General features: G+C 48.8%; 1 protein-coding gene and 1 long non-coding RNA gene across 7 annotated transcripts in view; one reads left to right on the forward strand and one right to left on the reverse strand.

Annotated features, from left to right (window-relative positions):
• SGMS1 (sphingomyelin synthase 1) overlaps nt 1-17,239 on the forward strand; it is a 282,666-nt gene extending 265,427 nt beyond the window's left edge. For all 6 annotated transcript variants that reach the window (XM_058696322.1, XM_058696324.1, XM_058696323.1 and 3 more), the window contains 3 exons: nt 11,553-11,706; nt 14,654-14,820; nt 15,497-17,239. In XM_058696322.1, the coding sequence (XP_058552305.1) occupies nt 11,553-11,706; nt 14,654-14,820; nt 15,497-15,676 (501 nt within the window). In that variant the 3' untranslated portion in view covers nt 15,677-17,239. The remainder of the gene's footprint in view (nt 1-11,552; nt 11,707-14,653; nt 14,821-15,496) is intronic.
• A 3,907-nt stretch (nt 17,240-21,146) lies between these two features.
• On the reverse strand, nt 21,147-21,573 carry LOC131492625 (uncharacterized). Its single transcript, XR_009252190.1, has 2 exons — nt 21,462-21,573; nt 21,147-21,200 (listed from the first exon to the last, which is right to left on the reverse strand). It is a non-coding gene; the product is annotated as an uncharacterized LOC131492625 (long non-coding RNA).
• Nucleotides 21,574-24,911: the final 3,338 nt, after the last annotated feature.

Below are 24,911 nucleotides of genomic sequence, written 5' to 3' on the forward strand. Positions count from 1 at the left end.
GGCTCAGATCACGTTGAGGTGCATGCTGGGCTCTGCTGTGTGGTCTCCGTGGTGACCTTGGAACAGAGAGGGTCACGGTCACATGGCAGCAAGGGCGCTCGGCTGGCCGGTGCCGTGATCTGACACAGCGTCTTAGTGACGTGGTTCTCCTCAGGTGCGAAGTTGTGTTTTCTTCCCTGCACCCCCGCCCCCATGCACTTGAACGTGGCCCGCCGTTGGACAGGCTGTGTTTGGGTGGCAGCGGGGGTTCACTGTTCTGCGGTCGGGACAGAACGGCCTCCGTGCTCTCTCCTGCCCGCGTCCCAGAATCGAGAAAGGTCCAAGCTCCTGCAGCCCTCGGTTGAGACGTGGAGGCCCCACTCCTGCTCTGCGGGGACCTCGTGGCCTCTTCTGGTGCTTTCTCAGGTGGCTGCCCCGTGGCAGGCGGCCCTGCACGCCCGCCGATCCCAGGTTGTGACGAGGTCCCGCGGGCCTTGTCGGCCGTGAGAACACGGCCTGCGTCCCTTACCAAAGTAGCTTCGTGTCCTGCTGTGGAATCGTGTGGGATTTAATTTGTCAGTGCGCGATTTCACCTCATTTTCTGCTTTGCTGCCCAGTTTCTTACCGTCGTCACCGTGACCCCCCTTTCCGTGTTCAATCTCACTTTTAACTATTTCTCGCAGGTAATTTCCAGACCCTTCCCCATCCCAAGGCTCTTCCTCTGTCTGCCTCCAATGCTCTCTTCCTTTTTCAGGGACAAAAAAAAAAAAAAAAAATAGAAATGCACTGGATTGTTTTCTCTCTTAAAAAGATTATTTTTTTCCATTTTAAAGAAACTACACATTTATTGTACATACACTAAAAACGATACAGGAAGAGGAAAGTTTTTACAATCACTCAGAGCCCTGTTTACTGTTAATGTTTCCGTATGTTTATTAGTCCTTTATGCATCGTCGTCTTACGTATTTCTCATCTTGCTTTCTGTGCAGTTATTCCCATTTCCTTTTGGTTTACCCTTGATATGTGCAGTTTTACATCATTTTATAAGCCTTAGACTTTCTGCGTGGTTTTATTTACGGGACATCCCCAGAGAGCCCCCAGATTGTGAGGCAGGGAGATTGTTTCCTGAACAAGCATTTCTAGAGCACCTGCCCTGTGTGGGGTGAGATTTGAGGATACACAGGTCGATACCACAGGGGCCTCCATGGGCACCCAGGTTCCCCTGAGTCACCCGGCAGATCGCCGTCACCTGCCTATGGTGCCCGCAGAAGGTAGCATACTCTGCTGGGTGTCGGCCGTCCCGGCCAGGTCTCAAAGGGTGAGGAGTTCACCAGGTGGGGTTGAGCCACGGGGAAGTACAGAGGAGGCCTGGGGAAGGGGAGTGACCCTGGGTGTGGGCCCCAGTGACAAGTGGCCAGGGATGAAGCTGGAGAGGCACAGTGGGCAGACTTGAGGGGTCTTGTCACCCTTCCGAGGAGCCAGGCTGCGGGGGAAGGCATAGCAGGAGTGAGAGGTGGTCACCTGTGCCCCTTCGAGGGACCCTCCAGCTGTCTGGGAGGGAGGGGGGACAGAGGACTTGCCCAGGTGCCGGATGCCGGGCCTGTCCTAAACACCCTGTCGTTTGGCACCCCCGGGGGTGTGAGGGAGTTACAGTTGATTCAGAGCTGCCCCCCCCCCCCCCCCCCCACCGCTGTCTCCCAGTTATTGTCGGTCTTTAGTGACGGGGCAGGGAGTCTGGCCACGTCTCGGGTCGTGAGGGAGGCGATGAGGCTGCATTGCCACTATGGCCTGATTTAGAGGTGAGGTGGAGAGGGAGGGCTGTGTTTGGGGGACACTGGGAAGGTGACAGGTTTTCCACGTGGCAGCAGCTGTCTAGAGTAAGCAGGTCACCAGGCTCAGAGAACTCAGTAGGCACCCCAGGGAGACCCACAGGTGGTGGCAGATGGGTCTCCAGGAAGCGTTTTCCACTGTGTCAGAGTAGGGGCAGATGGACAAATGGACTTGTGTCCTGAGGGAAGGGCTGCCCAGCCACTGCAGGCCAGGGCGTCCCATTGAGAAGCCATACTCCCTGCTGGAGAGGTTCCCGCTGGCCGTGTTTGAGATAATTATAGTATCACAATGAAATAATGACAGTAGTTGATTATAATACATTAGAGCAAAAAAAGCTTTTAAGAATTGAGGGAGAAAAAGGTAAAAGAAATACTAGAAAATCACCATTTGTAACGACTACAGTAGTAATTCAAGCAGGAGCCATTATTGGTGCTAAGGCCATTAGGTGAAAGGTTGAGGGCATGATACTTAGCTAATTTAGAAAAGAACACAAACTGCTTATTAATTATAAAGGGGCAGAGGTGCGTATTTGGTGGAGAAATCCGGCAGGCACTCCTGTAGCCAAGTGATCAAACCGGTCACGGGACAAATGATGAGAGATGCTTGTCGCTATGGTGTGCAGAGAAGGGCCTGCCATTTCTGTAATATTCCTGCCAATAACATTTCACCTGGACTTGAACATAAACAATCAGATAAACCCAAATTGAGGGACATTCTGTAAAGAAACGAGGCTGGACTCTTCAGAAATATCAGCATCATAAAAACAAAGACCGAGAAACTAGCAGACTGGGAGAAATTAAGACTGTGACAAGTGTCCTCACTGTGCATTCTCTGATCAGACCCTTGGCCGGGGCATAAGAGCTGTGAAGGGCATTCCAGAGATGTCTTAACTGGGACCATACTGCCTTGTTGTTAAAAGTTAGGAGTGTGACAGTGGAGGAACATGTCCTAGCATATTCAGTTTGTCCTCAGCTGGTCCAGGAAAAAGAGGGAGAATGGAGCAAGGGTGGCAGCACATCGATGATGGAGGAGGCTAAGCACAGAGTCTGTGGGTGTTTATCAGACACACGATTCCCAAGGATAGCGGCTCAACTTAGGATTTTCTGATTTTACAGTGATACAGTAAACGCATTTTCCACTTAAATTTTTCAACTCACTGTGGGTTTATTAGGATGCAGTACAGTCGAGGAAGACCTGTACTGTCCTTTAGATTTAGGGATTTTCCTAATAAACATCTGAGGGAATTTGCTTATAAATTTTTGCTTCATGAACAAGTGAGGCTAAAGGATCGCTCAACACTAAAAGCAAGTGTACTTTTGTTAAAGGGTGATTAGTGCCTTGCTGAAATACTGGATTTATTTAATGTAACAAATAAGAAAATGGGAAATCTGGAGCCAACCTTTTTTTAAGATTTTGTGAAGCTTTGGTAAGTCTCCTTTACTAGAGGTCATAAAAAAAATACAGAAGTTTTTAGGGGGAGGAAGGGAGGCTGGTTGGGCATTTCGTGTTTTATTGATGATAATTAGAGAGACCGTGCCCCCACAAAATAAAACAAAAAAGAAAACAACCCGCATAGTATTAGAATGGATGGATACACTTGACAATGGAGAGGTGCAGAGAGCCAGATCCTTCAGACCTTAAGGGAGGGAAACGTCCTTTTAGAAGTTGCACGAATGTGTTCTAAGAGGACGCGCAGTGAAATCTCGCCACATCAGTGGAGGTGGACGCGATATTTGTGGGTGAAACGAAGTCTTCCCGGGAATGAAGCAGTTACCACGTGGAGGAGAAGGGTTCAGAAAAGTGCCTTGTGACCACGGACGAGAGTCGGTGAGGGCCGCGTGGACAGCCACCCCGATCTGGATTGCTGGGTGCCGGGGTGGGGTTCTCCCCGAAGGACATGGTCATTGCCATGCTGCCCAAAGTTTGGACGCACTTTATAACGGAGCAGGCACTTGTAGCAGACCTCCCCTCACTTTGGCTGGGGGTGCCGTGGGCGAGGAAGTATCATCCTTGCCATCTTCCAGACGAGAGACCGTTGAGGCCGCGTTGGGCAGAGTGTCCGTCCAGAGCCCCCCGGACGCCGGACCCCGACCCGGGGCTTGTGCTCCTGTGCAGGCAGACTCAGAGACATTGGGAGCACCCCTCCGGCACAGCCCAGCCCAGGGCGAGGAAAGTCAAGGACAGGTGGGAAACACCTTGTTAGAGAAGGCGGAAAACGTGCCCTTGGCTTGTGAACGATTTCCATGAGAACAACTTTTATAGAAACGGGGAAGTTTGATTTAAATGGAAAAAAAAAAAAAAAACCCACTTATGGAAAGTGGCTCTTCAGCGAGTACTCCTGTGCACTTGCCTGGAAATGACGTGCGTAAAGTGGGCTGGATTTCGTGAGAACCGCCACCACAACCTGGAGATGCTCTGGAGCCTTTGTCATCTGGGGAGGCGTTGGGAACAACAGCAGGCCGTCCGTAGGGCCCCAGAGGCAAGCTCGCTTAGGGAGGGGAGAGGTGGGATCTGAGCCCAGACGACTCACTGGGTGAAACAGAGAAACAGCCTCTCTGCTGATTTGCTCATCTGTGAAATGGGCGTCACAGCCTCTGCACCAACCACCCCACAGGCTGGTGCGGATACGACCGGATCATTAATGGGGAAACTCAGTGGAAAAGTTGGACTCTCCATCCCCACGAAAGCTAATGTTTTCGTACACAAAATCCCCCTGTTACCACTCCCTTTTTCCTGCCCGCTCAAGTAGCAGTAAGACGGTGTGAGAAATCGTGCGGGGCGGGAGTACGGAATCACAAGAACCGTTCACCCAACCCGCAGGCACACCACCTCTCCCGCGAAGGACGTTCTCATAACTCCTGCTCGTTCTTACGGACGCGTCATTGGTTGGGAGGGCTGCCCCGCCGGGTGACACGCAGGGAGCGGCGGAGTCTTGCCGTTTCGGGCTCCGTCATCAGGGGGAGAAGCTGAGGGAAGCCGCAGTGTGGAGCGTGTGTTTCTCAGCTGCAGGTGCTCGGGCGTGATAGGCATGCCGCCAGCCCTTCCGTGCCTCGATGCCTGCTTCCCTAGCCGGTGTGCCTGTGGTCTGGGGGCTCAGAGCGGCCTTCTCGGCTTGTTGTAGAGGAGAGTGACTTTTCTGTTTGGCGGGGAGATTGCTCTTCAGGAATGGGACAAAAAGTTATTTGCCCTGATGGTAGTAGGTAGAGTCATTGAATGATCGACTGATTGAATGAATGAATGAATGAATGAATGAATGGAGTAATTTGAGAGCTACCTGGCTGCATGGCTTTGCAGTGGGGCATGATCACAGGACGTGACCTCTGAACATCTGGACAGGAGGAGGCCGCTGGAGGAAAATTACTCCGCGTGTACCCAGGTCCTGGTTTATGCAAAGCTGGGGGGACCGGCGGTGTGCAGGGGGCCTGCAGTGCCTCGGACAGTGGCAGATGGGGTCCCAGGACTTGGGTCCCCTCCCCAGCTCCAACACTGAGCAGCCGGCGGATGGGACCAGCCGTGCCGATTTTCCAGGGCTTCTGCAGGGCGAAGCCTCGGTGAGGGGCACGGATTATACTCGGTAGCATTTCCTCTCCCGTCGCCTTGCGGCCGTTCGTCAGGGTTAGACCGGAGCCGTTGGATGACGCAGCGTTATTTGGTGAGCTCGGTTCCGGCGGGTGTGCCCTCTCGGGGCCAGTAGGGGGTGAGTGTCCCTGCTCTTCAGATGCAGCAAAGGGAAGAGGCAAGTGGGCTAGACCGTGTGCAAACCGGGTGATGGGGAACAAATTCTCATCCAAGCGCTCTGGTACTCAGCCCTGAAAACTTGGGGAAGCCTGCTTTCTAATAGCCAGGGGCTCACCGGTTTCTGACTGTACTAGATTAGTCTGTGTCATTAGGAAGCCTCTCCCGCCTCCTCCTGCTCGCAGTTTCTTCCTGTGCCTTGTTATTGCTTAAGCGATTTGGGCCAGTTTACTTCTTAGCCATTCATCAGATGCTGAAGAAAATTGCTGTATTTTCACTGAAAACTGACTTTTCTGTGTCCCTAAGAGACGATAATTCACAGAGTGAATTACTACAGCTGTGTAGCGTCTACTGAGACAGTGATTTGTGTGAACATCCCCCAAAATATCTCTGCTTTCAGAAATGAACATTCAACAGCCTCCTCTTGTGGGGGGCGGGGTACTTTTCCAGCGACAGTGGGGTGAGCGCAGTCCATGCTCTTTCCCACCGACTGCAAGTAAGAAACACCCCGCAGAATGTTCGCAGAGCTTTTTGAGGATGCTGCAGGAGGGGGGCAGGCAGATTGGGGAATGAAACTAAAGGAAGCATGAGAGGGAAGACCAGAGTTCCCGTTTTTTCCTCTTCTTTAGTCTCTTCCCGTATGTCCTGCCTGCACTCGAAGGCCGCCGAGATCCCACAACTGGAGACTTCCAAGAGAATTCCTCTCTTTCTAGCCCAAGGAGCGGGGACTTCTAGAAGTCCCTTTGGGACAGAGCCTGGGAGAAATCCTGCCAGCTTCCATTGAAACCCTGCTGACGTGTAGTTTGTACATTCTACGTGTTCTCTGTGCTTGTTTTTAAAAAAAAATACAGTTGATTATGCCAAATGTTTTGTTTTTTCCTCGATAAGAGACGATGTTTATGATACAAACTTACTACACAGACATTATAAACTGATTTCGTTCATAATTTATTACGCAGTCGTAGCCCAAGTCAACGCATTTGAATCACTGTGGTGTGAGTCTAACCAGTCACCTCAGATGGTGGTTCAGTAGGTTTGAGAATCGTTTTATAGGGACTCCCGATGTTGCCAGTACTTGCCGGCCTGGGCTTCGAGTAGCAAGCAAGCAGTTATTTAATAACAATTCCTGGTTAGATTGTTTCCACTCTGTTCCTTTTATACGTAATATCATAGTGGAAGAGTTCTACCTAAAGCGTTCATTCCCATCTGGGATCATTTCTTTGCGGTAGGCTCTGAGACTCCGTGTAAACGAGTCACAGGCGATGCGGTTTGGATTGCCGGTCAATATCGACGATGATTTTTGCAGGAGAATTTTGTAGATTGTCATAACGATGATGCTCCCCAAGTGGTAGGTGAGGAAGTGGAGGGTTAGACTGGTCCGGCCGCCTCGGATCACCCAGCTAAGTGGCAGAGCCCAGTCTGCCCGCCACGCCTCCCGGCTGGCAGGTACATTCGGCTCACCCCCCCTCACCCAGCCGCTGGGCGTGCCCCGCCAGCCCCAGCCCTGCTTCCACTTCCCTCAGCCTTGCTAACTTGATGCACGAGCAAAGTTTGTATCTGTTTGTTTGGCAGTCTCCATGCCTCCCGCTGGTCATATCCTTTGTCCTCTGATACATTTTGTCTCCCACGTAGGTCTTATTTACTTGGTTCATATGGTCAGTTTCTGTGAAAAAAAGATGTTAGCTGGTTTCCGTTCCGGTTGTTATGCAACATGTCTTTTACTTTGTTTGCTTTTTTTTTTTTTTTAAACATAATTAAAATTTTTATGTGGCCATAGCTATCCACCTTCTTTTCCTGTTTCCCACTAAGTTTGAAGAGACTGCCCCTCCCAGAGGTTTGACAGCCATGGAAAGAGATTTTTTAAAAGAAAGCTTAGGTGTTTTAAGGGCACTTGGAAGAAATGCAGCATTAATTTTCAGCTATTTTTTTCTCGATGCTGTGTTTACCTGGTAATGTCTCCCTCCTCCCCACGCGTACAGGTTCCCTACAAATATTTTCGTGCTAAAATGGGAGGGCAAATTACGGGGTGGTGGTGCCTGAGAATAGGATTTCTAGTGTAAAAAACACAGTTTTTGGAAAGACCATCTGAAATGGAATAAAATGAAAAGCTACCCAGGCTTTTGTTGCCATAATTTTCCTCTTTATATTATGCATTGTTATGACAGAACTGGACCCAACTTTCCATTTAAATCTTTTGAAAAATTTCTATCGTGTTTATTACATATGTGCAATTTAAAACAAAACAAAACAGTGCTCGCTTCGGCAGCACATATACTAAAACAAAACAAAACAAAAACGGGCACCTGGGTAGCTCAGTTAAGCATCCGACTTCAGCTCAGGTCATGATCTCACAGTTCATGAGTTTGAGCCCCACGTCGGGCTCTATGCTGACAGCTCAGAGCCTGGAGCCTGCTTTGGATTCTGAGTCTCCCTCTTTCTCTCTGCCCCGCCCTCATACTCTTCTCTCTTTTTCCAAAAATAAGTAAACATTTTAAAAATGTTTTTAAACAAAATGGTTCTGTACAACTTTCACGACACACCGTAGCCATCCGTCCCCCTGAGCCCTGACCAACTCCAGCCCACGTTCCTAACTGCTTTCAACAATTTTAACTGAGCTGGTGGTGCTTATCTTCATAGCTTTTTACTTTTCACAGGTGTGTGTGTGTGTGTGTGTGTGTGTGTGTGTGTGTGTGTGTGTGTGTTACCCTGCGGTCTATAAGGGACACAGCAGTTCCGTTTCTCTGTTTTTCTGATGGAAGTCTTATTATTGACCTCCTACGGGAAGGCTGGAGGGAGGGTCCACGGTGCCCCAGCTCCCACCCCCCCGGTGGGCGGTCCTGCTTCCTGTCCCCTCTTCCCTGTCCGGGTCTGGATTTCTGTTCTGACTTAACTCCACATTTCGTGTTCACACTATTAGTTTCTAAATGCTCTTCGTAGCCCGCTGAAGTCGTTTCCTATAATGACTCTTGTGCACAACATTTTGTTTCTTAGAGAGTTCGTGATTGCCTTGCCTTTTGCTTTCTTAGTGTTCTGTGTGCACACTCACCCCCGTGGTTTCACCTTCCCGCGGATGACCCTCGCACCCGTACCCACCCCCCGCCATGGTTCACTGTGCAGGCTCACAGCCCCTCGGCTCTGCCTTCACTGACGACCTAGCAAATCCTGTCTCTTCTTTTTTTCTGCTCTTTCTGCTTTACAAAAGCGTATGCTCTCTAGTTCCCTGAAGAGTATGTAGGTGGTAAATACTGTGAAATCTTGTGAAAACAGCTTTAGTCGATCCTGTACTGCAGGGTCGCTTAAGAGTATGGCTGGGCAGGGGCGCCTGGGTGGCTCAGTCGGTTAAGCGTCTGACTTCAGCTCAGGTCACGATCTCGCGGTCCGTGAGTTCAAGCCCCGCGTCGGGCTCTGGGCTGATGGCTCAGAGCCTGGAGCCTGCTTCCGATTCTGTGTCTCCCTCTCTCTCTGACCCTCCCCCGTTCATGCTCTGTCTCTCTCTGTCTCAAAAATAAATAAACTTAAAAAAAAAATTAAAAAAAAAAAAAAGACTATGGCTGGGCATAGGTTGCTAAGTTGAAAATCATTTTCCCACGGAACTTGGAGGCATTTTTCCAAAGCCTTCTGTCTTCCAGGATTGTTTTTGAAAAAGCTGACTCTTTGATCCTTTGTATGAAGCTTGTTTGTGTGTTTTTTTTTTATAAATACATCATGACTTTAATTTTAATGTTTACTTATTTTTGAGACAGAGAGAGAGCATGAACAGGGGAGGGGCAGAGAGAGAGGGAGACACAGAATCGGAAGCAGGCTCCAGGCTCCGAGCTGTCAGCACAGAGCCCGATGCGGGGCTCGAACTCACAAACCGTGAGATCATGACCTGAGCCGAAGTCGGAGGCTCCACCGACTGAGCCACCCAGGCACCCCAAGTATGAAGCTTGTCTTTGATTTCTGGAGGCATTAGGGTCTCTTGCTAACCCCCACTGCGTACCTGAACTCTCGTGGTGCCGAGTCTTGCTGTAGAGGTCTGTTTTCTTGTGGTGACCCTTTGAATTTGGAAATCTGTGCCATGTATCCAACCTGCCATCCTTGACTAGAAATCTTGATACATTTTCTTAAAGGGAAATTGTAGCAGACCACGTGTTTCCCAAAGCCTGGCATGTTATCAGTGAAATGTTGAAAAGGGTCAGGGTGATTAATTTAATTCTGGTTAAAAGTGACTAGTGTGCTGGCAACCTAAGATACAGACCGTTGGACATAGCAAAGAAAAATGGCAGGGAGTGTGTTGTTTAAGCCTCTGATGACTCCGGCGTGCAGCCCAGACTTGCATCAGAGACGGAGATTTATCCGTGAGATTGTTTCACTCTTGCTGAAAAGGAAGAGCACACGGTTCCACTCACGTGATTTCAGTAGATTGAAGGTACATCCAATCAGTGCCTTGTGTTGCTTTGGTCGCCGAAAGTCCCGTTTGACCTCCTCAGCCTCCAGCATCAGCTGGGTCCGTAGAGCCGCTGTCCTGTAAGCTGAGCACGGGGACTTGTCCCAGATATTTTCCCCCAAGTGGCTCCCGTCATAAACCGCGATCAGTTACTCTTTCTCTATCAGTGTAATTTAAAAATTTTTTTTTTCAACGTTTTTTATTTATTTTTGGGACAGAGAGAGACAGAGCACGAACGGGGGAGGGGCAGAGAGAGAGGGAGACACAGAATCGGAAACAGGCTCCAGGCTCCGAGCCATCAGCCCAGAGCCCGACGCGGGGCTCGAACTCACGGACCGCGAGATCGTGACCTGGCTGAAGTCGGACGCTTAACCGACTGCGCCACCCAGGCGCCCCTATCAGTGTAATTTTAAAAATGGGCCAAGCGTCTGCTGAAACGTGCTCCAGAAAGCGCACGCACGCAAGGACCGGCTGTGGCCACACGCTTCCTCTCTAGTGAACGTGCACGGCAGCCTTCGTGGGGGGTTTACGTGTCTTGACGGAAGCTCAAAAAGCCGGAACATTCCCGTGTGCCTCCTCTCCTCAGCACCCACACCGGGTGCTTCTGTGAGCACGTGTGGGGGGCGTTTGTTCTGTTGCTTCCTCCCTGGAGGGACCTCTGTGTCACACCGACTGACCCCTCCCCCTTCAGACTCCAGTGACGAGTGTGGACTGTCACCTGTGCGTCCGACCACTGAGCTGTAAATTGGGGGTTCCCGTGACCCCCCCAGATTTGGTTAGTTTGCTAACGGTTGTTCCCAGAAGTAAGGAAAACATGTAACTTACCAGAGACCCGGTGTATTATAAGAGGATGTAACTTAGGGCAGCCGGATGGAAGGAATGCCCTGGGCGAGGTCTCTGGGGAGGGGCGTGGGGCTCCCACGCTCCCCACATCTCTACTTTCTCATCAGCCTGGCCGCTTTCTGAACCTCCATCCTTGTGGATTTCTGTGGAGGCATCGTTATGTAAGCAGGATTTTTGTTTAATGGTTTTATTTATTCTTGAGAGAGAGAGAGAGACAGAGGCAGAGCATGAGCAGGGGAGGGGCAGAGAGAGAGGGAGACACAGAAACCGAAGCAGGCTCCAGGCTCTGAGCTGCCGGCACAGAGCCCGATGCAGGGCTCGAACTCATAAACCCCGAGATCAGGCCCTGAGCAGAAGTCGGACGCTTAACCGATGGAGCCGACCAGGCGCCCCTGTAAGCAGGACTAAAGCAGGACTGATGAGTCACTGGCCATCCACCTCCAGCCCTCGCCCCTCCCTGGTGGTCCAGCCCTCTGATCACGGGGTTGGCTCTCCGGCGTCCAGCCCCGACCGCCCTAACGAGCTCTCAGGTGCAGGTGAAAGTGGCTGGTTGTGACTAGCCACAGATGCCTTTTGTCTCGGGAAATGGCAGAGGTGGTGCCGAGAGCCACGTCCAGGGCCAGGTGTGCGTTTCTCGGCAGAAGTCAGGGTATCGCAGAGCCTGGCCCTGACCGGAGGAGGGCGCCACAGCACCCGGGGGTGGACTGGTAACCCTCTCGTCTCTCCTCTCCCACAGCTGTTCGGAGACTGGGAAGCACAAGTGCGGAGGATAATGAAGCTCATTGCCGGTGGCGGCCTGTCCATCACCGGCTCTCACAACATGTGCGGGGACTACCTGTACAGCGGCCACACGGTCATGCTCACGCTCACTTACTTATTTATCAAAGAGTGTAAGTCGAGGACAGCCCTCCGGCAGCGTCCCCACCGCACCCGATACCGCGGCCCCCAGCGCGGGGGGCGGGGTCACCGCTCTTGCCCCTGGGAGGGGGGCGGGGGGCGCCTCGTCTCCTCTGGTGTCGGCAGAGCCTTCGGGCTGCGCTACAGCCGCTGGAAGGAGCCGGGAGGAAAGCTCGTGAGCCCAGGCCTGGTGGCATGTGATGTAGACCGCGTGTCACCGCTCTATGCTGCGCGTGGGGGTCAGCGAGGTCTCTGCCCTCATAGAAGCCGGGGGCTCAGGGACACTAAGTGATGCAGGCGCCAAATGGGAGTCTCCTTTAAAATGTACTAATAAGGACCGCCTGGGGGGCTCAGTCGGTGAAGCATCCGTCTCCTGATTTCGGCTCAGGTCATGACCTCCCGGTTCGTGGGTTCGAGCCCAGCATCAGGCTCTGCGCTGACAGTGCTGGGGATTCTCCCTCTCCCGCTCTCTCTGCCCCTCCCCTGCTTGCCCAGTCTTTCTCAAAACACAGAAACTTACAAACAACTACCTGAAATATATTTTTAAATGTACTTAAAATATTTTATTGCGAAACACACAAAAAATACTTAAATAAACCCCCGTCCCCTGCTCAGATTTAACAGATGCTGGCATTCACCATATCTGTTTCAGATAACCCTTTGTGAAGCACATAAAGGCCTAACATATGATTAAGGCTGTTCATGCCTCACTTCCCATGTTCCTGTGTCATGTCCATGCATGTCTTGAGTCTTGCCGATGATGGTTTTGTGGTTTCTAAAATTAACATATGGTATGACGTTATAGATGGTCTTTTGCCCCCTTTTTTCTCTCAGATTATGTTTGTGAGACATGAGGCTCTCTTTCTCCTGCGGTCCGGAGGGGCCTGGGGGTTGCGCGTGGGGCACTTTCTGTTGGTTTGGCCCTTTTGCCGGGGGGGGGGGGGGGTGTCACAGCCTGGGGAGTGCTCCCTGCTGGTTGTACTGTAAAGGCAGTGAAGTCTTATCCTCAAAGGAAGCACGGCCATGTCGGGAAACTTGGAGGACGTGGCTCACAACCTCTGACTTTGAGTCCTGGTGCCGTCCCCACCTCTGTGACGGGGAAAGACCTTAACCTCTCTGAGTCTTAGCTTCCTCTTCTTTAGAGCGAGATGCTGGTAGCCGCTCTATGGCCGAGGGACAGGTTGTAGAAATTAAAACGGATGTCATGTCGGGACTGACATGACATGAAGAATGAATGGTAGCTGTAGGGTGTATCAATGCAGATTTTCCTGAGGGTGGGGTACGGTGCCCCCCACCCCTGCCCTGACCACTCCATTTAAAGTCGCAAACCTCCCTTCCCCTTCTCGGTTTCTGATCCTGCTTCTCCTGTTCAACTCTATTTTTTCACAGCATTTAACACCTTCTAACACAGTGTAAAATCTCCTTCTTTATTATAATTATTTTTACTGTGTCTCCTCTGTCCCAGCAAGGGATCTCCCCCAACAAAGGCAGGCTCTTTGCCTGTTTTGTTTGTTGATCTCTATACCCAGAGCATTTCCTGTCCCAGGCACATAGTAGATGTTCAATAAATACTGGTTAAACGAATGACTAGTTCTTTTTTTTTTTTTTTAATTTTTTTTAGTTGTCTTTATTTTTGAGAGGCAGAGAGAGACAGAGTGTGAGTGGAGGAGGGGCAGAGAGAGAGGGAGACACAGAATCTGAAGCAGGCTCCAGGCTCTGAGCTGTCAGCACAGAGCGTGATGCAGGGCTCGAACTCACGAACCGTGAGATCATGACCTGAGCTGAAGTCAGACGCTCAACCGACTGAGCCACCCAGGCATCCCCAAATGAGTAGTACTTGTATGCTGTGAGAAGCCAGTGAAAGTCTAACCTTTCTCCCCCTGGGTGGGGAGGACGGATCACGTTCAAGTGACATTTTTGCGTAAAACTTCAGACCCTCTTCAGCCCATTCTTTGAGAATGCAAAGTGGGAAGGCCTGGACAAATAGAGACTATGGTGCTCCCTTCAGGTGGGAGCTTCCAAATCAAGGTACGGACAGGTATTGACCTGACACTACCCTGCCTTTGAATGCACTTGCACCAAAATCCCCAGGCATTTGGATTCTTTCTCATTTCTGTTTGAGAAATGGAATCTGAGACTCTTTTTTTTTTTTTTTTAATTTATGAAATTTACTGTCAAATTGGTTTCCATACAACACCCAGTGCTCATCCCAAAAGGTGCCCTCCTCAATACCCATCACCCACCCTCCCCTCCCTCCCACCCCCCATCAACCCGGAATCTGAGACTCTTAAAGAGTTTCAGGTCAGTGTTTAGTCACAAAGCTTGGGAAGCAAGTAAGACAGTTGGATCAATTCTAATTGCCTAGTCCGTGTGTAAGGATCTATAGACCAAAAAGTACTGATTTTTGTTTGGAGCATTAACCCCAAATTATTTATAAGTAAGTTGAATGAGACGTCAGTGGACAGGCTTTTTTTTTTTTTTTAATGGAACACGACACATTATCCTCAGTTGTCCTTCTCAACTGTCTTTATATGTGAATCAAGCAGTAGCCAAGTATAAATTACAATGCTAATAAAGTCACGTCATAAGATAAGCTGCTTCCATTCTTTTTTTTTTTTTAACACTTATTTGTTTTTGAGAGACAGAGGTAGCGTGCAAGCGGGGGAGGGGCAGAGAGCGAGGGAGACACAGAATCCGAAGCAGGCTCCAGGCTCTGAGCCGTCAGCACAGAGCCCGACGCAGGGCTCGAACTCACAGACCACGAGATCGTGACCTGAGCCGAAGTCGGACGCTTCACCGACAGAGCCCCCCAGACGCCCCAAGCTGCTTCCATTCTAACCTTGACTACACATAAGCTAAGACCCTTAAATTTGCAGCCCAAACGATCTGTTTTCAGACGGAAAGATCAGAGTAACCGCTGTGAATCGCTCCTCTTTTCAGACTCCCCTCGACGACTGTGGTGGTACCACTGGATTTGCTGGCTCCTCAGCGTGGTTGGGATCTTCTGTATTCTCTTAGCGCATGACCACTACACTGTGGACGTGGTGGTGGCGTATTACATCACCACAAGACTCTTCTGGTGGTACCACACTATGGCCAATCAGCAAGTGAGTTTTCCCCTTGTCTGATTACAGCTTCTCTCAATGCCTGGCCTGGCGGTGCTGGCTTGGGGCGGGGGGACGTGCAGAGAACCCACGGATGTCTTAGGCCTCTCTCCAGGGGGGCTAGGCAACTGGGATTGCGCGGTCTTTCGTGACGCTGACCCACTTCGCAACAAAAAATGAGCAAGAAACGTGTTAGTAGAGTGACGCAGAGATCACATCCTTCTAGAACAGGTATCACCCTCCCCCGTCCCTGACAAATGCCTTCCACACTGGGCCCCCCTGCTGTTTGATTGGCACCCCTCCCCTCTTCTTCTGGCCTGGGCCCCTGAGCAGCTGAACATTTAACTTCCATCGCAGAAGAGTAACAGAGACACTAACAGGGGCACACACTTACGGACAAGAGATCGAGGAAGCCACGCGTTCTCCGTGTGCTCCCGGAGTTGGAGTTCTTTGCTCTCCTGCTAGGGGGTGGCCTGGTTAGCACACGAGTGCAGAGTGGGGGCGTGCGTGTGAAACTGGGGTACGTGGGTGGACACAGGGCCGTTCCGGGGTCCTTTGTGAATTGTAATTAGGAAAATACATCCACTTAAAGTGGAAGATCGTTAGAAAAGTACATATGTTCGTTTGGGGGCCCATGGATTGGTCTCCCTGACCTGGTTTCCTGTCTTTGTCGTCATAGGTGCTCAAAGAAGCTTCCCAGATGAACCTCCTGGCTAGGGTGTGGTGGTATAGGCCATTTCAGTACTTTGAAAAGAATGTCCAAGGAATCGTACCTCGATCTTACCACTGGCCCTTCCCCTGGCCGGTGGTCCACCTCGGGAGGCAGGTGAAATACAGCCGCTTGGTGAACGACACATAACGGCCGCACCAAGTGGGGGACGAGGACCCTTTCCAAGTGCTGAGAACTCCAGTGAGAGCAGACGCCATAAACAGACGATCCCGTTATCTTTCAGCCGTTTCCTTGACTTAACCTATTGAGTTACCTGGTCAGCACTGTGATCTTTTTTTCTCTCCAAAGGACCTGCGTGGGACAACAATAAAGAAAACGTAACCTATCATGCACTGCACACATTTCCTGTTCGTGAGTCTGGGGTTCCGCATAAGCTGCATCACCACGTTCCTTTGTATACGATGCAACAGCATAGATGTAAGCTTTTCTATCATCAGTTCTGGTCTTTCCAGTCACATCTGGAAAATAAAGCGTATTATTTTCTTGGGAAAACATACTTTTCATATCTCTTGCCCCAAAGATTGGGCTGTAAGCCATTTTCTAGCAAATGTCTCTATGAAGGTTTCTAAGTACCTGAATGGGGTTCGATTCTGAAATCTTTCTACCTGTTGCACCGCTATTCAAATAAAAAATGACAGACACAGAAAGGTGTGGTAACTTTGGGTTTTGTAAAAAGCAGAGAGAGTGTGTCAAAAAGTGCAAAAAAAAAAAAAAAAAGATTCTGTTATAAAGTGATTTTCTAAGTATTTCCTAACTTTATTTTTCAAAATGATGTTATGAAAACCAAATTTCAAGATTTTTACATGTCAGAGAGAAGAGAGTTAAAATTGAAAAAAAAAATGCTTCTTGGGAGAGAAATTTGTCTATGTTTCTAGTGCCTTTCTTGTCTTGATTGTATGGTCAGTAGGCAATCTTAAATGTTTTTATTTAAAATAAAATATTCCATGAAAATATAAATGTATGTATACACTACTAAATTTTGCATTTATAGCTAAATTAAATCTGAAGACTGCTTATGGTTTTTAAATTGCTATGAATTAACGAATGGGGGAGTTAATTAGAAAACCAGAGCCCTGTTCCCATATTGTGAGCAGGTGGCAATGACATGTACCACTTAAATTATTTTCTCATCTATTTGGTGGTTCGATTTTAACTATACAGTGAAAACAGCCATGAATACTTTGTTTTTAAAAAGAGAGTTTTGAAAATGATCACTTAACTAAAACTTGAAAGCTATAAATTAGTTATCCATACTCTGATGACAATTTTGTTGGTGAACAACAAAACAGAGATCTATTTCTTTAAAATATATTTGTGCAGAAACTGCATGTATCTCTAAGTTTTACTCCTAACAGAAGTATGTTTGGGGAAGTATTCTATTCCATACTTGCCAATGTGGAGAACAAAATAGTTTTTTAAGAATGAAGAAGTATATATATCCATTCTGTATTTTACGTGCAGCAGAATTATCTTCCGTAGGGTTTTTTTTTTTCCTGTGTATTCACAAGGTGATATTTGTATTGTAAAACAATAATGGTGAAGGAAATAAAAAGGCTTTTAAAATTTTGTTTGTTTTAAATATTTGTAAAGTTATTATTATTCCAGAGAGTATACTGATATCTTAACAGCTTACCTAGACCATAAATTAATCAAAATGCACTTTTTAATAAAACCTGATACTTAAAACATAAATGGCTGTTACTCCTGATGTGTTCACATCCTTCCCAGAGGTCGTAAACGAAGTCATTAAAGCAAGGTAAAAACCTGAGTTGTGGATGTCTTCCCGGAGTTTGAGACAGGGCCTGCGGCGATCATGTTTCTTTCCCCTTGAGATTTCCTAACGTGTGTGAGTGGGGGTTTTTTTGGTTTTTTGTTTTTTTCCAAAGTACACCAAAAGAATCACACAGGTAAGTTAATTTCAAAATGCAGACAGACCACCTTGCTACAGATGTAAGACTGGGATCGTGTCCCGCCTGGGGCTCCGGCCGTGTGTCTCACTCAGAGGACCAGAATCCTGGGATGGGTTTCTAGCACAGCCTCTCCCGCGCTTGGACTCTTGGGCGAGTGTTGCGAATCGAAAGGGAAAGCACCTTGAGTAATGAAAACGCGTCACTGGCACATGCTAAACATTGGATCTCTCTTCCTAAATCAAAGCAGTTTTATTTAAAAAAAAAAAAAAAAAAAAAAGATTATTACAGGTTTGCGTACTACATAGGTACTAAGAAATTCATTCACTAATTTCTCTTCATGCCCGACGGCACCGGTTCGTGAATGGACATACCGTGTGGCTCCCGGGTCTGAAGATCCCAGGAAGGATAGAGAAACCTCGTGTTGTGGAGGATTGCAGTACCCTTGGTGGGGTCTGCCTGAATGAGGACATGTGCTTTTCTGTCCTTTCGTTTGGTAAGACAGTACCTCCTAAGGACAGTAGCTTCTTTACTTGGCTCTCGTATGAGCTGGGCATTCTTTTTTTTTTTTTTTTTTTTTTTTTTAATTTTTTTTAACGTTTATTTATTTTGGAGACAGAGAGAGACAGAGCATGAACAGGGGAGGGTCAGAGAGAGAGGGAGACACAGAATCCGAAACAGGCTCCAGGCTCTGAGCTGTCAGCACAGAGCCCGACGCGGGGCTCGAACTCACGGACCACGAGATCATGACCTGAGCCGAAGTCAGCCGCCTAACCGACTGAGCCACCCAGGCGCCCCATGAGCTGGGCATTCTTTACATGCGCTATCTTGTTAACGGCCACACAGCCACAGGGTTAATGATTACCCCATTTTGTGGGAGGCGACTCAGAGAAGTTGAATAAACCTCCCAAGGTCATGCAGCCAGTAAGTGGTGAAACTCTGATTGGAGTGCAGGTCTCCACCCCTCCTCACCACCCTGCATGCCCCCAAGTGCTGTGAGTGTTTGTAAATTCTTCCGCAGGAGTCAGCGGTGGGAGACATCGGTGCCCGTGGCGGTAAGGCCAAGTAGAATGGCTCTTCTACGAACGGAGTGCCAGGAAATCCACCTCATGAGGTATGAGAGACTAATTTTGCCAGTTTCCTAATTGCTAAATGTTTCATTTGTCTCCCCAGCAAATACCTAAATTGATCAACGTGATAAAGATCTCAAAAACTTTATAAACATCACATAAAACGAGAATACCTCCTTGCTTTAATTTGACTGCCATTGTACAAAAAGTCAACCAGGTGTTGAGGTAACCTTCGGGAAGTAGAATGTGCTAGCTGGGGCCCGTGTTACTGATGTCCTTTATTTTTCTCTCCCTTTGGTCCGGAAACTTACTCTGAACAAACCCACACTTGAAATTGTGCCTGTCAGCGCCTTAGGGTTCTTACGTGTCTTCTGGTTCAGGTTACAAGAAAATTAAGCGAGTCCTGCTGGGTCCAGACTCCGGCTCTTAGAGGTCAGAGGTGGGCATGGTCCTCGAGACACAGGCCGAGTGAGGAGACGTTGCCCGAAGCTGGACAAGGGAGGAACAGGACTGGGGCATCGCCTGGCTTACTATTGGTGAAGATACGGAGTGTGGGTTTATCACGCAAGTTAACGTGTGTTGCACGTGTGAGGAGTCCTTCGAGTTCGTGAGGGCTGGCATGGTCCTGGTGTCATCCAGCATCTAGTGACTGAGCAGATTTAGAAATGCCCTTGAGGATTTGTGACGTATGAATCACAGCATCCGACGTGTAACACCTGGTCCGCAGGAATAGTGCTTATCCGGAGGATCCATTCGCCATCAGCACACTGTGGTCGGTGGGTGCAAAGATTGGAGAGTCTCTCGAGGATTCTTGGGGGCAGGTTTGCTAAAGATTTGAAGACAGATCAATGAGATGGGCAGACTCCACGTTTCTCCTAGCTAAAAAAAAAGGGGGAGGGGGGGCGCCTGGGTGGCTCGGTCGGTTGAGCGTCCGACTTCAGCTCAGGTCGTGATCTCACGGTTCGTGGGCTCGAGCCCCGCGTCAAGCTCTGTGCTGACAGCTCAGAGCCCGGAGCCCGCTTCAGTGCCCTTCCCCACTTGTGCTCTGTCTCTCTCTCTCAAAAATAAACAAAAGCAGGGAGTCCCAATTCAGAGGCTGTACAGCCTCCAGCGTCCAGGTTCCCGTGTTGAAGGATGTGTAGGGTGCGGCTTCCGGGGCAGGAATGGCATTCCACGTGAGGATAGGGAAGGTTCTGGCTCCCTGGAGGGGGCCGGCCCAGAGTTTTCTCCCAGCCCTACGGTGGCCTAGAGCCACGTGTGTTTTGACGGTCTCTTGTTGGGCACATAGACGTTAAAATTGCTATGTCTTCTTGGAGATTTGACCCCTTTATCATTATGTCCTCTCTCTATTCCTGAGGATATTCTTGTGAAGCGTGCTTTGTCCGAAGTTAAAATAACTTGAGCTTTCTTCTGATTAGTGTTAGTATGGTATATATCTTTCTCCACCCCTTTATTTTTAACCTGTCTGGATCTTTTTTTTTTAATTTTTTAATTTTTTTAAATTTACATCCAAATTAGCATATAGTGCAACAATGATTTCAGGAGGCGATTCCTTAGCGCCCCTTCCCCATTTAGCCCATCCCCCCTCCTACAACCCCTCCTGTAACCCTCAGTTTGTTCTCCATATTTAAGAGTCTCTTCTGTTTTGTCCCCCTCCCTGTTTTTATATTATTTTTGCTTCCCTTCCCTTATGTTCATCTGTTTTGTCTCTTAAAGTCCTCATAGGAGTGAAGTCATAGGATTTTTGTCTTTCTGTAATTTCACTTAGCATAATACCCTCCAGTTCCATCCACATAGTTGCACATGGCAAGATTTCATTCTTTTTGATGCCGAGTAATACTCCATTATATATATATACCACAATTTCTTTATCGTTTCATCCATTGATGGACATTTGGGCTCTTTCCATACTTTGCCTATTGTTGTTAGTGCTGCTATAACATGGGGCGCGTGTGTCCCTTCGAAACAGCGCACCTGTATCCCGTGGAGAAATGCCTAGTTGTGCATTTGCTGAGTCGTAGGGTAGTTCTATTTTTAGTTTTTTGAGGAACCTCCATACTGTTTTCCAGAGGGGCTGCACCAGCTTGCATTCCCACCAACAATGCAAAAGAGATTCTCTTTCTCCGCATCCTCACTGACATCCGTTGTTGCCTGAGTTGTTAATGTGAGCCATTCTGACAGGAATAAGGTGGTATCTCATTGTGGTTTTGATTTGCATTTCCCTGATAATGAGTGATGTGGAGCATTTTTTCATGTGTCGGTTGGCCATCTGGATGTCTTCTTTGGAGAAGTGTCTATTCATATCTTTTGCCCATGTCTTCACTGGATTATTTGTTTTTTGGGTGTTGAGTTTGATAAGTTCTTTGTAGATTTTGGATACTAACCCTTTATCTGATATGTTGTTTGCAAATCTCTTCTCCCATTCTGTTGGTTGCGTTTTAGTTTTGCTGGTTGTTTCCTTCACTGTGCAGAAGCTTTTTATTTTGATGAGGTCCCAGTAGTTCATTTTTGCTTTTGTTTCCCTTGTCTGGATCTTTATATTTAAAGTAGGTTTCTTATAGACAGAATATATAAACAGAAAAACAGCATCTTGTTTTTCACCTATTCTGATGATCTCTTGTCTTTTTATTGATGTATTTAGACCTTTCACATTTAAAGTACGGTTAACCGGGGCGCCTGGGTGGCGCAGTCGGTTAAGCGTCCGACTTCAGCCAGGTCACGATCTCGCGGTCTGTGAGTTCGAGCCCCGCGTCAGGCTCTGGGCTGATGGCTCGGAGCCTGGAGCCTGTTTCCGATTCTGTGTCTCCCTCTCTCTCTGCCCCTCCCCCGTTCATGCTCTGTCTCTCTCTGTCCCAAAAATAAATTAAAAACGTTGAAAAAAAAAATTTATAAAAAAAATAAATAAATAAAAAAATAAAGTACGGTTAACCTTTGAACCACACGGGTTTGAGCTAAGCAGGTCCACTTACACATGGATTTCTTTTTCAGTAAATACAGTACTGTAAATGTATTTTCTGATTTTCTTAATATTTTATTTTTTCTAGCTTCCTTTTTTTTTAAAGTTTATTTATTTTGAGAGAGAGAGAGGTAGAGGGAGAGAATCCCAAGCAGGCTCTGCACTGCTAATGCAGAGCCTGATGCGGGACTCAAACTCACAAACTGTAAGATCATGACCTGAGCTGAAACCAAGAGTCAGATGGCCAACTGACTGAGCCACCCAGGGCCCCTTCTCCAGCTTTATTCTAGGAATGCAGTATATAGAATACAAAGTATGTGTTAATCAATTGTTTATGTTAGCGATGAGGCTTCTGGTCACCAGTTGGCTATTAGTCGACAAGTTTTGGGGGAATCAAAAGGTATTTGTGGATTGTTAACCCCTCTCCCTCCCCCTACCAGCAGTTCATCTAAGTTTCCATATAAGTGTTCCTTCTAATTTATGGCTTCAGCGGCTTCTGCTCCATGTAAGCAGATCTCACCTGTGAGATCTGGATGCACCTGTCTCTCCAGGTTCGGGCATGGTGGTTGGAACCATTGACCCCAATCCTGTGATGGCTCCAAGAAAAGTTGTTTTTCAGTTTGTCCAGCCTTTTCTAGTTGTAAGGATAGGAATGGTGACCAGACTCCCAAGCATTTTCCGTCTTAAACATGAAACCAGAAGCCCTTGGTGACCCAGCTTTTGTAGTCAAATAAATTTGGGAGTTAGTGACTAAGCCGTTATCTCTAGACTGCCCTTAATGTCTGGACATACAAATCTGTGTCCTAACAACAAATGAAGAACTAAAACTAAAACGGCTGGTAGAGTCCACTGTCATGACTTCCAACTCTGCGCACGTGAGCTGTCCAGAAGAACGTGAAGATAATTAACGCTGGACTGGGGAACAGAGGGCATACGTGCAGGTGGCTTAAATGTGAGCTTACCCGCCAGAGCCTTTGATGTGCCCTCCCACAGATGACCTAGGATGCAGCCGGGCGCTAGAGCAAAGCCCAAACTCCAGAGTAGCCTGAATGACTTTCCTTCTCTTTCTTTCTTTAGACTGCTCTAGTCGTTAGTTGTCTGACTGCTGTGGCATATCCCGGGCTGGTCCCTGGGAAACAACTGCCAAGGACATTGGTTAGTAACAAATATGGCTGCTTATGAGGAACCTCAGAACATTAAGAGAAAATGTCGGGTGCCAACAGTCCAGAATGCTTGGTCCATTTATGTCCAAGTGTTTACAGGATGTTCTGTTGGGTTGGTCAATTTCTTCCTCTCTCTCTCTCTGGCTTGGACCAAGATAAATTCTAAATTAGTTTAACTTGGTTACTCAAAGCCTTTTTCAGCGTGAGTAGGAAATACAGAAAGTGGTATTCTTGAAGCTGTCCCAGTCCATATTGTACCAAGAACCTCAACCAGAATATCGTCCTTACTTTTATTTCACACCAAGGGCTTTGTCCGGCTCCTCTCTCAAGCGTTGGAGTCTAAAATGCGGTCGCGCTTGGGAGATGCAATGTGTCATGTTCAAACACAAACCAAGGGCAGCTCCTAAAAGAACGTGAATCATTTAGGCCAGTTACGTGTATCGTGGTGTAATGTGAGGTAATGAGGAGGCACACGTACCAGTTCTGTGCTCAGTAAACAACCCCTGGCATTCTAGAGAGGGAAATGAGAGAGAGAGATGGAAATGGGGCCCCTGGGAGCCAAGGAAGAAGTCCCAGTCAATGGAAAGACCGGCCCCAGCCAGGGAGAGAGCTGGACAGCATACTGAACCAAACCTAGACTCAGCCTTTATCGGGACTTCTGGATTCATTATCAGTAGACAGAAGCCATGTATGTCTTGGGTCTTTATTAAAAGACTTGCTGGACCGTCCTGAGCATCTGATGCGTGTGCACAATGGTGACTAGGTTACTGGCCGACTCTGACGGAGCAGGACACAGTTATCTCGGATGAGGAGCACTCTGTCTTTTGTGCTCTTTTTAATAAAGAGCTTGTGCACAGAATCGGGTTTTCCACGGGGGACGCGTAGCAATGCTCCTCGATATTTTAGGATGTTTCGGGGGGAGGGGGGCGGGTACCTCACTTGGGAAAAAAGTGTAATCTGTGAAAATAAATGTTTGTTTGGAAGGCTTCTCTGAAGTCATCGGCTTTGGGTTTCAAGAGGCCACAATCCAATCGTTGCCAGGCTTACGGAAAGCGTGTTCGTTGCTAGTCCCCGGGGTCACGGGAGCCTTCTGACCCCTGGCTGCCGTTGGGCTGTGACGGTGGCCCCCGGCAGGGGTAAGAGCCGAGAATGCTGTGTTTGCAGCAGAAGCTTCCTTGTCGCAGCAGGAGCGTCACAGCCGCTTCAGCGAGCCCCGCAGGCTCTGTGCGCACCAGAGGGGGCCGGACGGATCTGCAGGCGTATGCTGGCTGGGCTTCTCCGCAGGCTCTGGGGGCGAGCACAAAAAGCAAAGCTTGTAGAGGAGCCGTGCACACGTCTGCCCCGGGAAGTGTCGCCGGCCCCGGACGTCGGAGCACATTCCTGTGCTCACCAGCGGACACCAGATGACCCCAGGGCTTGATCTCTGCCCTGCAGCTCGCCCTGGCCTCTCCAAACCCTGGGGCCCAATAGCTGCTGCTGAGGTTTCCCCTGGGGCTCCGGGTTCCTGAGCAGAGGGATCGAAGCAGGGAACGCGGCCAGAAGGCCCTGTTCCCTGTTTTTGCACAATCCTCAGTACCAGCAAGAAAGGGCTGCGGCGGGGGTGGGGGGGGGGGGGGTGGAGAGATGGCAATACGGTACTTCCTTCGGGAGGGAAAATGTCAATGTATTCAGCACACATAACCCCCACATACTATTAACATTCACCAAGTGTGAATTCAAACAAAAGTCACCAAAATTAGATGGGAAGGGATCTGAAATGTCACTTTCACACATGCCGGGCTTGGAGAGCTGTGACAAATTGGCTTCCTGTGGATCCGGGCCATCAAAACTGGCTTGGGACGTTCAGGTCTAATCACCAATTAAACTCAGCAAACACAGCGGATTTGCGCAGGCCCTGGGAGATCCATTTCCTTCTTGCGAATGAAGAGGGCCCCGGTCCAGCTCTTTTTCATCTGACAAAAAATGAGGAGGAATTGCTGGCCATCTCCCTACCGCTAAAGGAGGTCAGAGCAGGAAAGGCAGGCGGGCTCACTGGAGAGACCCGCTGGTTTCTCACTCCCTCTGCCCAGTCTGCCCAGGAAGGCAGGAAAAGCTCTAGCGGGACCAGAGCCGCTGGGGGCGGGGCCTGGAGGGCCGGTGAGCCTTGGGTCCACAGAACACAGACTTCTCTGTTTCCCAAACTGTCGTTCCCTCGCTCGGGGTGGCGAGTGAGATCTCAGGGGTCACACTCACACAAACACACACGTATGCAAATTTAGCATTCCCATC

This window comes from Neofelis nebulosa, chromosome 13, assembly GCF_028018385.1.
Source record: "Neofelis nebulosa isolate mNeoNeb1 chromosome 13, mNeoNeb1.pri, whole genome shotgun sequence".
In the NCBI taxonomy this organism is placed as follows: Eukaryota; Metazoa; Chordata; class Mammalia; order Carnivora; family Felidae; genus Neofelis; species Neofelis nebulosa.